The sequence below is a fragment of the Rhinatrema bivittatum genome, chromosome 1, assembly GCF_901001135.1.
Source record: "Rhinatrema bivittatum chromosome 1, aRhiBiv1.1, whole genome shotgun sequence".
Taxonomy (NCBI): Eukaryota; Metazoa; Chordata; class Amphibia; order Gymnophiona; family Rhinatrematidae; genus Rhinatrema; species Rhinatrema bivittatum.
The window spans coordinates 628348929-628363768 of record NC_042615.1 but is presented as its reverse complement, the minus strand read 5'-3'; the positions used below and the strand labels follow the sequence as shown (position 1 = coordinate 628363768).

Genomic DNA, 14840 nt, shown 5'->3' with positions numbered 1-14840 from the left:
GCTGGCTTTGCCCTAGCACAGTCAAAAATCTTATCTAGGTTACGGGTGAAGTCCGTCACCTTTGCACCAGGCAGGCAAGTTACCAAGCAGTCTTTACGGACACCAGCCACACAGCTGTCTATATTTCTAATAATTGAAACCCCATCTATGACAGCCGATTTAACCCTTCCCTCCTGGGCTGCCAGACTGGAGTTGGGACTTGGTTATTATGTCCCTGATGGTCTCTTCTATATAACTCTCTGCTTGCTTCAGCTCCTCCAGGTCTGCCACTGTGGCTTCCAGAGATCAGACTCCTCCTCTGAGAACAAGGAGTTCTTTGCACCAGGCTCACACATATAACCTCTCACCATCTGGCAGATAGTCATACATGTGGAACTCAGTGCAAAAGACTGGAAGCTTCCCCTCTTGCTGCTGGACAGTTCCTAGTTAGTTTAGGTTGCTTTGGGAGTAAGAGGTGTAAATCAGAGTCCTTTTCATTTATGTGATGCATTTAATGTTGATTTGGCAGTGATTTGCAAGGGGCAATTAATCTAATTGATAAGGGCTAGGTCACCCCCTTGTTCTAGATAAATCCCTGATTGATTTTTTAAGGGAAAATGAGTCTTCTCATCTAGGATAAGAGTCTATTAATCAAAGTATGAGCTTAGAGGTAGGTGGGAGGAGGGAAAGAATGACGCTAAAATAAATTAACAGCCTTTCTAGTCTTTTCTTTCAAAGCAAGCCACACACATACAGACAATGCCTTCCCTAGTCTATTCTTTCAAAGCAAAGCACCCAAAAAGAAATTACCTACCTTTTCTAGCTTTTAATTAAGACAAGCACACTGGAAGTTAATTTCCCCACTATTTCACCTCTCTCCAAACTTTTAAGTCCCAGTGTTACCCAGCAAGCAAAACTTACCAGTCTTTTTCAGCTGCAAGCCAAAACTACTTCTCCTCTCAACACTCCCCGACAGGTTCTTCCTCACCCCTCTTAACCAGATGCCCTTTTCTGCAGGCTTGGTTCACCGGTCCCTTCACTGATTCCCACCCCTCATCAGCATGTTAGATTTCTCTTTATTGGCAGGCTCTGCTAACCTTTGAATTTGATTTTCCCCTCTTCCACAGGCTTAGATCACATCCAGCTCTGCACTTTCTGAAACCAGGCACTTCTCTCAGCATTCACAGATTCCAAGCCGGAGCCAGTCCCATTCCTGCATAGTTCATGTAGGATTCTCTGCCACATGCATATTCTGAGCCCTGGCAGCTCAGCAGTTAGAACTCCCCAGCTCCAGTGCCATAACTGCATGTGGTGCTTTTCTGCTCTCGAGTTGGAAACCCCAGAGATAACTGCTGTTTCATGTGAGATATAATAGGGGGATGTTTTATTTATTTTTGTGAGCAAGGGAAACAGTGTTCAACGCATAAGAACATAAGAATTGCCAAACTGGATCTGACCAAGGGTTCATTAAGCCCAGTATTCTGTTGCCAACATTGATCAATTTTATTTATTTATTTGTTCTTATATTCCACAATTTACATCAATCAATGCAGATAAACTTAGTTTAATAAAAGAAAACAGTACAGAACACACAAACATAATAAAAAAAAAAAATAAAACTACATTATTTTAAATACAATTAAAACTAAAACTCTTCTTACTTATGCCTAATAATAACAGTAAACATTAAAATCATTGAACATAGGACTATGCAAACAAAATGGACTTCACTTTTTGCCTAAACTTAAAATAATCTAGCTTTTCATGAGTTTCCACTGGCGAATTATTCCACAATAGGGGTCCAGCAATACAAAAATCTTTGCTCTTGTCTCACTGATATGGTATTGATGGAAAGATGCAACAATGGAACAGCAATATAATTCTAAGTAGAAGAACGCAAGACTCTAACTGGATTGTAAAAGTGTACCTTTTTAGCTAAATAGTAGTTTTCTATATAGAGTACTTTATGCATAATCAGAATATTAAACTGTGTCCTCATAAATTGACAACCAATGAAGCATTTTCATTTGAGGCGTTCCATGACCATTCCATTTTAAATTAAACACTGTGTGAATAGCTGCATGTTCGATCAATTACAAAACTCATAACAATTCAGGTCACAAGTACCTGGCAGAATCCCACATAGTAAATGGATCCTATAATGTTAACATCCAGGGATAAGGAGTGGCTTTCCCTAAGTCTACACATTTAATAATGATTTATAGACATTTCTTCCAGGAATCTGAACAAACCTTTCTTAAACTCAGCTATGATAATTGCATTTACAACATCTTCTGACAATGAATTCCAGAGCTTAAATGTGCATTGAGTGAAAATATATTTTCTCTAATTTAAATGCGCTACTTAGTAACTTCATAGAGTATCCCCTAGTCTTTGTGTGTTTTGAAAGACTAAATAAATGATTCACATTTACTTGTTCCACACCACTCATGATTTTATAGACCTTTATTATAATCCCCCTCCCCCCAGCCATCTCTTCTCCAAGCTGAAGAGCCTTAACCTCTTTAGCGTTTTGCCATAGGGGAATATTTCCACCCCAATTATCATTTTAGTTCCCTTTATCTGCACTTTTCCGATCAGCTATATAGTATCTAAGTATCTATATCTTTTTTGATATATGGCGACCAGAATTGTACACAGTACTCTAAGTGTGGACTCACTATGGAACAATACAGAGGGCTTTTGACATTCTCTATTCCTCTCCTAATAATTCCAAACATTTCTGCTTTTTGACTGCTACCACACACTCAGCTGAGGATTTCAAACTATTGTCCACAATGACACCTAGATTCTTTCTCTAGGTGGGAATTCCTAATATGGAAGCAAACATCATGTAACTATAGTTTGGTTTACTTTTCTTAACATTCAGCACTACTTAGCCAGATAAGAAGAGACTTACCCGGCTAAGTAGCGACATCTGACTATCCAGCTCCATTGAGCCACCAGCACTTAGCTGGGTAACTTCTTATCCAACAAAGTAGTTAGCTGACTAAATGGCAGGCAAATGTGGGCATAATGGGGAGGAGTTACTTATCTGGCTAACTTAGCTGGATGAGTAACGACATTCAGACTTATTTGGCTAGGTTAGCCGGATAATTTAGACCTGCTATTTCAGTGTGGTGCGAGCAAAAGGCCCTAGATTAGGGATGGGCAATTCTGGTCCTTGAGGGCTGCAAACTAGTTGGGTTTTCAGGATATCCCTAATGAATATACATGACACAGATTTATTTGTACTCTGCCTCAGTTGTATGTAAATCTATTTCATGCATATTCATCAGGGATATCCTGATAACCTGACTGGTTTGCAGCCCTCGAGGATTGGAATTGCTTACCCTTGCCCTAGATCCTTTCTCCTGTTCCACACAAAAGCTGCTTGATTACCTTCTACTTTTGTCCGAGACTGGTCTCAAGACCCACTCTGTAAGAGTCCACCTTAGTGCGATTGGCACTTATTATCATGTAATAGGTAAACCCATTTCTGTACAGCCTCTAGGTTTCATGTGGGGTCTGTTTCATTTGAAACCTCCCAACAGACCTCCTGTTGTTCTCTGGGACCTTAATGTTATTTTCTTCTCAGCTGATGAAGCTCCTGATGAAGCAATTCTGTGACCTGAAGTACCTGACCTGGAAGATCATATCTTTGGTGGTTGTCAGTGAGCTTCAGGCTCTATGAACCTATCCACCTTATACCAAGTTTTACCATGATAGGGTGGTCCTGCACACCTATGCTAAGTTTTGCTTAAGGTGGTGTCAGAATTCCATCTTAACCAGTCAATCGTCCTTCCAGCATTTTTCCCTGGGCTACATATCCACCAAGGTGAACAAGCACTGCACAGTTTGGACTGCAAAAGAGTCTTAGCCTTTTATTTTGAGCAGCCTGAAGTCCATAGAAAGTCCACCAAATGTTTTATTGTTTTTTTTACAACAAGCTTGGGATTGCCATTGCCAAACAGACTATATATAGTTGGCTAGCAGATTGCATCTCCTGCTATGCCTAAGCGGGGTTCAGTCTGGTGTCCAAGCCTTGGTAGCGTCTGCGGCTCACCTGTGATCAATCTCCATGGAGGAGATCTGCAAGGCTGCGACGTGGCCACTCATTCACTTCTTATTATTGTTTGGAAAGACACGGCCAACATGACAGCAGTTTGGCTAGTCTGTTCTTAGGAACTTGTTTGAGATGCAGAACCCAACTCTTTTCTGCTTAGGGTTCGTTGTTTTTGTTCCAGACTGCCCCCCATAGCTTAAGCATCAAATACAAAACAGTCTTGTTAACAAAAACGTTTTTGTGACCATTCGCACTGGTTTAGATGTTGCCCTTTTCTTCATTAGGGGCAGCCTGTAGCTAGGGATTACTTATGTGTGAGGACTGCCATCTTGCTTGTCTTCAGAGAAAGTAGAGTTGTTTTACTGTAACAGGTGTTCTCAGAGGATAGCAGGATGTCCGTTCTCAAGAAACCCACCAGCCTCCCCATGGAGTTGGTTTCTCCAGAAATTTTCTTTAATAAATTACGAGACTGAAGAGACTCCGTGAGTACATATAGTTTAATGAATGCATGGGCATGCCCAGTGAAGCTCATTACATTTCTGGAAACTGAAAAATAGTTTTTCCGTGTTGGGCTCCATGATAACTTAAAGCTAGATGAATCAGAAATATTGTTCAGATCTCTTTTTTTTTTCAGATCAGTTTTCCTGATATTTCTCTTTCCTTGATAAAGGCCCCTATTTTGCCATCAAATGGCTTCTTCGGGTGGAAGAGGATATGAACATGGAAGTGATTCATCAGGATAGAGACAGTTTATCAGCGAAATGCACAACTGATTGCGTCTTAATGCTGTAAAATCACCAAATCAACAAAATATCAGTGTGTAATAAAAATCCCTTTAATACAGATCAAATTCCTAGTGTAGATACTTACAAAAACACAACCGATCATGTCACATCTTGATTAAAATTTTATCAAAGTTTTAATAACTGAAAACATGTATAAATACAAAAATATCAGAAGCTCTTTCTAATACATATTTAAAATGAAATTTAAATCAATTTAAGCAATGAACGCACAGAACGTACCTCAGACCTTCCTTCTTAGACTATTGCAAAAGAGAAATCAAACTGGGGTGCAGTCCCTTGGAAACGCTCTGGATTTTAAGCAATTAGATTTACAGCTGAGGAGAGAAAACTGCGTGCAAAAATGAAACCGAGGCTGGCTAGGAAGCTGACACCAAAAATAGAAAGGTACAAGCTCAATAATAAATATCAATTATAAGAAGGCTTCCTAGTCTATTATCAAAATGATACCTTCAGGAGCAATGGTGTGCCAAGAAAAAAAAATGTGTTCACAGTGCTTTAGCGCTTCAGAGGTATTACTGTTCCTAGAACATCTGACTTGTTAGATAATAAAAAAAAATGTTAGCTAATCCAATCAATGGGCCAGTTCTTCCCAGTGTTGAACTAATGGGGACTCCTTGCTAGTCTGGATACAACTCTTATGCTAAATAATCCAGGTCTTAATGGATAATTAAGTGTGCCTTATATATACCATGTTTTATGGGCATTGAATGGCATAAACTATCTGAGCTGTGTTATACACACATACACCATATATTTTGATTTTATGTATGTATGTGTGTATATGTATACCAGAACAGGAATAGAAGAGAATATTTGATTTGCTAGCTTAATTAACTTTCCTGCCTCCCCTCCCCACATAGGAAACAAACAAAAAAGCATGCTACCAATACTTGTTATTTAGAAATAGACATATTTAAGCTTTTAAGTGCAGATACTGGCTACGGATATAAAAAATATGTGCAGTATATAAAATATTCAGTATATTTCATTTATAACAAGATTACCTATCTTTGATTTACTAGATTATTTGTTACATATATTATGATTTGAGATTGTTTGTTTTTTTTTTTTAAAACAGCCTTAAGATATATTTTAAGTGGGCCGATTTAATTTTGGGCAAGGATGTTTTATATGTTTTGTCTTGATGTTGTATATCTTTTATGGTTTTTCTTTTATTTATTGATTTCTATGATTTTATGTTGATCGTAAGTGGATATTTTATCTTGTGTAGATTATATATGTTGTATGGTGTTAATCACTTAGTATCATTCAGAGAAAAATTGTTTGCTTATAAATTTATTCTTTTTTGAAACTTTGTCATTGATTTGAATGTGCTTTTTTACCTTGCAGAATCAATATCGGTTTGAAGGAACTGGCTTCTTGACTATCCCTCAGCTTATAGACCATCATTATACAACAAAACAAGTCATTACTAAGAAATCGGGTGTAGTTCTGCTGAATCCTGTTGTTAAGGTAGATGTTTTGATCTTTCTTCTTCTGTTCGTAAAAGCAGGGTGTACTTGCCAAGAAGCTACATTTTCCTATGGAAGAATAGGGACAGTGTAGCCTGTTCTGAATGGAGCCTTCTTTGTCATATGGCTGGAAAAAGCATCCGGTTATAGTTTAATCCCCAAATATTTCCAGGGCTTCAGATGAGGTCTTATGCATATTTAAGTTACCATCAGGAATGGAATCCTGAATTCAACAAAACCCAATGATAAATTATGGAATAATTTGGAGTATACTAATCTCCCAGAAAAATAGTATCTCTGGATTTTGTCAGCAATGTAGATCTTGGGTCTGCTGCTTGGTTTTATGATGTTTTATTTCCTTGGCAATTTTGAAACTCTTCAAGTACCTTGCACCTGTGACCTGCAAGCACGTTTTCAAAGAAAAATACCCCATGGAGTTTAATTTTGAAAATATAGGACCTGCCAAGTACCTGTGGACCTTGTACCTGCTGTGCAGCAAGTGCAAAGTCTATACCCTAAATAGCCTTTTGGATTTAAAAAATAAAATCTGCTCTATATTATGTGCAGGCCCCTTTACAGTGTGGGTAAAAGTAACCACACTGGGAAATAGTGTGGGGAATTTTATCCACAGAAAGGCAGGGAAGTTTTACTGAAGCATCTGCTTAGTTTTCTAGATAAAATCATCAGAAAATTGTCATCCCCATATATTAATTTATACTTCATTCATTCATTCATTCATTCATTCATTTATTTATTTACTTAGCACATTTCTATATTGCCTTCCTGGTCGCTAGAATCGATCTAGGGCGGTATACAACATTTATAAAATAAGATTATACAATTAAAATTATAACTAAAGTCTCAGCTACAAATTTATAACTAATATATAAAAATAGAACCCATCATCTTACATGTTACTGAGTATAATTGTACCTGTCATCCCAGAGTATTCATCTGTTTTCTGAGAAAAGCCAGGTCTTTAATTTTTTCTAAAAACATTCAGACTGATTCAGACTACAAGTAATTAGTAAGCCCATCAAAAATGATAGGGAATCTCCTCAAACTCTTCCTCTACTTTCTCTTCCATCCTCCATTCTCTCCTGCTAGCCTTGCCACTTAGTTCCTTCACTGCTTCTTACTGTTTGGCTGGCAAGGCCTGATCTCTTTGCTAGCTGTGCCACACAGGTATCTTGGCATTGCCTTCTGTTCTTCTGGCAGTGCATGGGTTCTCTGCCAGCTGTGCAGTTCAGTGATCCAGGAACTGCTCTGTTTGATGTATGGGATTGTATGTAATGTCCCAACTGTACAGGGGCCATCATTGAGCAGTGGGCAGTCCAAAAAGTGTTACATGGTTTGCTTCTCACCACAGTCAAAGGTCTCGGGTTAGGTAGAGTATTTCCATTTTACCATGTTAGCTCTTGACCTGCTGACTTGGGTTTGGAAACAAATCAGGGCCCTTCAGGTGGCCCTTTCTTCCTCTTCCATCCCTATAGAAAACTGCTCAGTCACTCTAATATTCTTGCTAATCCCAGCAGCATCATCATCACTAAGTTGTTCCTAGTGCATTTGCCTCATGGGCAGTCACAGGTGTGGTATCAATTCCCTCTATCATAAATAATTTCTTTTTGACTTCAGGAGACTTTTTCCCATGGTGTGATGGTACACAAGATATCTAGTGTCCTCTGCTTGCTACCACAACTCTTAAAATAGCTGGGGGTGTTCCAGTAAAAATAGATAAATTGGGGCGATTATTTGGTTTCAGAAAGCCTGTGATAATTCAGCAGTAGAAATTTCAGCACCAGTTTGATTTTTGTGCACAGGCAGAGCGTTCCTGTACTGGGCAACTGTAATCAGCATTGAAAAAACATAAAGCAAGTACCAAGGTTCTGATCGTAGCTGGGTGCATCCCTGTTTTGAGTTTGCAAGCACAACAAAAATTAAGGGGCTGGAACTGCTCCCTTACAAGCAGGCCGATACAGTACAGTGTGCTCCGGCGGAGCGCACTGTTAACCCACGATTAGACGCGCATTTTCGACGCGCTAGCTTTACCCCTTATTCAGTAAGGGGTAATAGCGTATTGAAAACGCGCATCCAACCCCCCCCGAACCTAATAGCGCCCGCAACATGTTGATGGCCCTATTAGGTATTCCCGCGCGATACAGTAAGTAAAATGTGCAGCCAAGCCGCACATTTTACTTTAAGAAATTAGCGCCTACCCAAAGGTAGGCGTTAATTTCTGCCGGCGCCGGGGAAGTGCACAGAAAAGCAGTAAAAACTGCTTTTCTGTGCACCCTCCGACTTAATATCATGGCGATATTAAGTCAGAGGCCCCAAAAGTTAAAAAAAAAAAAAAAAAAAGTAAAAAAAAAAAATAAACAAAAATGGGCCCGCGGCTCGCGGGTTGAAAACTGGACGATCAATTTTGCTGGCGTCCGGTTTCCAAACCCGTGGCTGTCAGCGAGCTCGAGAACCAACACCGGCAAAATTGAGCGTCGGCTGTCAAACCCGCTGACAGCCGCTGCTCCTGTCCAAAAAGAGGCGCTAGGGACGCGCTAGTGTCCTTAGCGCCTCTTTTGCCACGGACCCTAATTTAAATAAATTACTGTATCTCTCCCCCTGGAGAGTATCCTGGGCGCACGCCTCCCGTGATTTTTACTGATTGGCCCATTAGGCTGTACTGGTTAGGGTTCTTCAGCTTGGAGAAGAGTCTATTGAGAGGCGATATGACTGGTTTCTCCTAGGACAAGCAAGGCTGGTAGTCCTCACACATGGGTGATAGCATCACATGGAGCTCGACATGGTAAATTTATGTCAAAGTTTCTAGAACTTTGGATACACTGAGCATGCCCTATATTACACATCCAGGCGGGGTCCCTCTTCAGTCTCGTTTTTCCGTGGTGCTTTTGCTCACAGTTACTGAGCTTGTGTTTTTTACTTTAAAAAAAAAAAAAAAAGTATTTGGAAAAATGTCACCAATCGTTTTCTGTTTATTTCCCATGTGAGGGTCCCTTTGGTTTTTCGGAGGTATGGTAAATTTTCTTTGCCTTCCTTTCCCCAGTGGCAGCTGTGTGTCGGTCGCCCGCTGCCTCCATTGTCATTTTCTCTCTTTAAGTTCGTGTCGACATCATGGCCTAATCGAATTTTTGTCTGTGCCCAAGGACTAAGTCTATTACAGATCCACACGATGTGTGTATCCTCTGCCTGGGGGCATCACATGATATCTGGGGGAGCTGCTTTTGTGACCAAATGACCCCAAAGGGACGTCGCAATTGCAACAATAAGATGGAGAAGCTCTTCGGGGTGAGAAAGCTTGAGACATCGACATCAGCGGGGCCAACTGCTCTGTCAATACTGCTGGTGGATAGGGGTGCCGGGGACCGGCCCCTGTCAGTTTCTTCCAAGTCGAGGACATCAGGTTTGTTGTCTTCGACCTTGGCACTAGGGAAGGACCGGGCAGAGCATCGAGGGAAGCTGAAGAAGCTTTGGTAGCCTTCGGTGCAGGGCTTGGGTCAGCACCTGTGCTTGCCATGCTGCCCCCAAAGCGACCCCGATCGGTTTGGTTTAGGAAAAGTTGCCACTCAGAATTATGAATTATTTGTTACGACATTGACACCTACAGCAGACTTGAACTTTACAACAGCAGCTCAAGAGTGCTACAGCCACCTAGTGAATGGTTCAAGGGGATCCACTCATTTGGGTTTAGTTTGGAGGTCTAGTTATAGTAACAGCAGTATAAAAGCTACCAGGGAACTGTTGCTCAAGCATATGACTCCTTAAGGCTCTTTACGGGCTAGGAAAAAAGCTGACAATGACAAATAATGGTAGGAAACCATGAATTACAGGGAGAACAAATTGTTTCTTTTGAAGGAAGTATGGTGAATCATTTTTGTTTGCATCTTTTTCAGGGTTTTGCAGCACTTAAGTAAACCTCAGATGCTGGCTACTTTTCATTAGTGTAACAGTTTAGTACAAAACTGAAAAAAACTGCAGCATGCCAGCAGCATAGCTCTGTGGGAGTTTGGGTTGTTGTCAAGATCCTGTACTCTTGATCTGGTGCATTGACAATCTCCATCTTCCAGGGCTGAGAGACTACCTGGTATAGGGAATAAGAATAATAAGCCAACATGCTAAACCAAGCAGGTCTGGAATCTTGGTTAAGATTTGGAAACACCATGGATGTTATCCGCTGCGTTGTGAAAATTGTTAGATTTTCCACTTAATTGTGTTATAAGGATTAATCACTACTTATTTTAAATATCTTAAGGTTTGAAAACTCTGATCTATGCTAGTCCGTGAATCCATGCCAGGGGGTTTGCGTAACATAGGAAAAGGGAAACAAGCAGCCTCTGAAACTGTATCTTGCTGGCCAGAAGCAGCAGCAGGAGTGGTGGGAGCAGGAACACCAAAAGCTGCGAGGCCCGAAGTAGCAGGAGCCAGGGGGCGGGAACGGCAATGGCACAAGCGTGAAGCAAGAGGGGTGGGACTAGTACAAGCCCGTGGGGCCTGGGAGAAAAGTGCAGAAGCAATAGCTGAAGTAGGAGAAAGAGACTGATGAAACACTGGGAACAAATTGGGGAAGAGAGAGGGTGATTGTGGGGTTAGCAAGAGAGTAGTGGTTGGATTGAAAAGAGGGGAGAGAAAGTAAGGAGGGGGAGAGAGAGAGAGATGGGGTCACAAAGAGGATACAGAGGCATTGATGGGATCTGGCTAGTGGGAGTGAATGAGGGCACTGGCAGTTGTTCCTGGGGAAGAGGAACTGATGAGAACTGGCTGGGCTGAGGGGAGGCGAGAGAGATGAATGTGGCATGATGCACCACTCTCCATGAGACTAGTTAGTAAGGATGGTTGGGTCTAGGCTTGGCTTCTCAAGTAAGGGTCTAACCATGGCTTTTTTTAAGGCATATAGGTAGGCAGCCTTCTGATGATGATCTGGAGGCGGTTGAGTGGCCCTCATTTGGCTTATTAACAATGTGAAAATTAGTTTAGCATTTTTCAGTGTGATAACATAATCTAATGTTTTCAAAAGTTTATTAGATTTTTTTTTCCTGTGATTGTTAGTGCCTCTTCCTGAATGTTTTCTTCTGTTTTAAACCCTTTTTTTATTAGCATACTTAAAAATCCATACTATTTTTCTCTAAATGTTTGTCTACTTGTAGTCAGCAAATGTCAAGTTTTGAATGAGCTGTAGGCCATCTTGGAGCAAAGTTTCCACATATTTTGCATCTACAAGTGGCTTCAAGTCTCAGGTCCAATGGAAGTGGGTGGCTATAAGAGTGGAATTAGAGACCAGGCAAGGCAGTTATTGTGCAAGCAAGGTCTGTCTGTTCCTCCTGTCCTTATATTCTGCTCCCTGTTAAGGTTCTACCCTCACTTTTTGAAGTTAATGATCCTAGAGCTCTCCTGGAGTATCTATCAATCTTTATTTACTTTGTGTTTTGTGGCTCCATTGTTCAGTATCCTACTTCTAATGTTGGCATCCGCTAATTTGTCCCGGGGTTCCTAACAGCAAAATATTTTCTGCATTTTTCAAGTAACCTTATGCTATGCCTATTTTTGTTTCTTCTGCCCTACATCTTCTTTTTATTCCTTCTCTTATGTGTTCTCCACTGTTGCCTTCACTTAAATTGTAAGCTCTTCCGAAGAGTATCTGTCCCATTTTTTTTTTAAGTATTACTTTTATTTTGTTCATTTATTGTGTGTAACTCTTTTGCCTTTCTACAATTGCATACAGTTGTACATCTCTGTGTACACTGACTTGAAGTATTTATAATTAATGAAATCCTAATTTAATTTGAAAATGATAAAATGATAAATTTCATTCCTGCAAACAAGAAAAATGTTATAGCTTTATTGTTTTACCATAATTTCATTAGCTCATTAGTTGGAAAGTATGGTGATAGTTATACATCAGCCTGTGTGTTGTACTGAAATTAGGTCAGTAGCTAAGCCTTACTGCATATATATATATATATATATATATTAGAGATGTGAATCGGAACTGAAATCCGAACCGATTCTGGTTCCGATTCACATCTCTAATATATATATATATATATATGTCAATTGCAAACATTTTTTCAAGCATGTACAGCACGGGAGCAAGACATCACAAATGGCTTTGCTAGTAGTTTTACCCGATTCGGGATCTGCGACAGGAAGCTGTTGTAATGAGAGGTATTCCTACACCTTATCCAGCTAGCCATTCTGGTTTCATCTGCACAGTATCTGAACTCTTTAAGCCTTGAGTGGCTGAAACAAATTTTTTTTCCGTTATCCTTGTTTAAAGGTGAGGTTTGCTTTCTGAAATACACAGTCACATTCATTATCTCCTGTGCTCTGTTCAACTTTAAGAGATGCAAAAATATCAAGGTGGCAAATAGATTTTTTGGTGTCCATCTTGTCAGTGTTTCCCCCTGAGGAAGCCATACTTGGTGAAACAAGGGCCTTGTTGGGGCATTTGACATCATACCCAGGAGGATCACCATGTTTATATCTTTTCTCTCATTGATCATTAAATAAATGCCACTATTTAAATCTACCATTGTATTAGTTTCCTTTGGTGGCTGTTGTGTGAATGTACACTATTGTGTTAAAACAGTATGATGTGATTATTAAGAGTGCTATAACAGAGCAATTATATTGTGAAACCCCTGTCTGATTACATCATACTATAATCACTTGATGCTTATGTACAACATTTTGAGCTGTTTACATTGTAACTAAATTGTCAGGATGTGCAATGTTATGTGTATAGTTGTCTTGTTTATTCTAACAGTGTATTAGGGAGGATTCAGCACTTTATAGTCAGAACCATAGATGTACACAAATAATTCTTGGTAAGAAGACAAAAGTGTTCTATTTTATTATCTGTGATTATACGTTACTAAAATTGTATTTTTTAATTGATTCTATTTTCATTCATAGTGCTTTTTCCCCACTCCATTGGAGTGTATTTGGGTCTGTTGTCGAGCACATTTTACAATTATATATTGCCTGATTTTTTTATATCTGTATAGGTAATTGTATGTTGGGTAATATGGAAGATGTTTCTAATTCCACTTTGTTTTTTATCTATCTATCTATCTATCTATCTATCTATCTATCTATCTACTTTCTCCTTCCCTGCAGAGACTAAGCTTGCCCTGCCTCAAAAACAAGCAAATTGCAACATAGATGCTTATTTTTCACGTTCTGGCATAACTTGGGATAAACCATGGGCTTGATTTATACTCTTGGAAAGCTGTATATAAGGGGCAGTGTGCAATGCTGCCCTCCTGCCAGCAGGGTCCCTCAGTGGGCCATGGTGTCTGCTGCTCAGTCCTCCAAGTCCTATAGCTTGGAGGTCCGGCTGGCGGCCATCTTTCCAGAACTGCCACAGGATATGTTTGCCTTTCCATTAGAATAAATGCTTCATTATAGTTAAACTGCATGTACTATTTTTAAATTTTAGATCTAGATAATTTGTTTTGTAACCATCCACATTTTAAGGACGGTGAATCACAATGTTCTGATATGGAACGTGTTCAAATGTATTTTGCCTTTGACATTTTAAAAAAATGTTTGCCAATTAGAATTAGCTATCAAAAGTCAGAACCAAATACCATCTGTCATAGATGGGGAGAAGAGAGGTATTAATTTACTTAGATTACTTTGACATGCCAATGAATATTTGTAAAATTATAACCATACTTTGAACCGCTTTAACATTCTACTTAATATAGATGTTGACTACTATTTTCTCATTCTCCTTGCCTTTCTTCAACTGAAGTCTTAGAATCTATCACTTGTACTTTCACAATAATTGCTACAGCAACAGACTGTGATGTCATGAGCAGAGGATTATTACTTTAGCTCAAGATAAGCAGCAGCACATGCTGTTGAATTTTAATAAACAAGATCTTAGTTTGCTAGAGTTTTTTGTAGATAGGTAAACTAGAAATACGCAATGTAAAATAAACAGAATAGCCAAGCATATCTAGCATCATTTTGTTCATATACGAGTTAGTAGTCTAGAAATGCTATAGAAATGGAATGCACAATTTTTTATTGGTGGGGAAAAAGCCTAGACTGAGACACATGTACATATTTTACATCTGCTGTTGTGTATTTTTTCTCTGGGATTTCTTTCTTGCAATATAAGAGTTAGGTGTTTCAGCATAGGCTTTAGTTTATGCTTTGCTATGTAAATTTAGAGTAATAGTTTTAAAATAGCTAATCAATTATATCCTATGTAGTTTAAATATAGAACAGTAAAACATGCATCTAAAAGAAGGCCTTGCTAACTGAAGTGACAGCTTTTTTTAAAGGTTTATTACATTCGCACCAAAGTCAGAAATGAATGCACCCCAACAAGTCTCAGAGAAAAAGCATTCACCGTTCACTTAAATTTCTTGATTGCAATGTAGCATAACCCAAAACGAATTATTTAAGGACCTTCATATAAGCAGAGTGAAGCTTTCAATAATGAAGCATGATTCTTTCTGGAATAATTATAATCATTGGTTCAGTGTCTGTTTT

General features: G+C 39.4%; 1 protein-coding gene across 1 annotated transcript in view; it reads left to right on the top strand.

The window, feature by feature from the left end:
- FER (FER tyrosine kinase) overlaps positions 1-14840 on the top strand; it is a 612331-nt gene that overhangs the window by 266995 nt on the left and 330496 nt on the right. The window contains exon 13 of the mRNA XM_029572126.1: positions 6202-6324. Within this exon, the coding sequence (XP_029427986.1) occupies positions 6202-6324 (123 nt within the window). The remainder of the gene's footprint in view (positions 1-6201; positions 6325-14840) is intronic.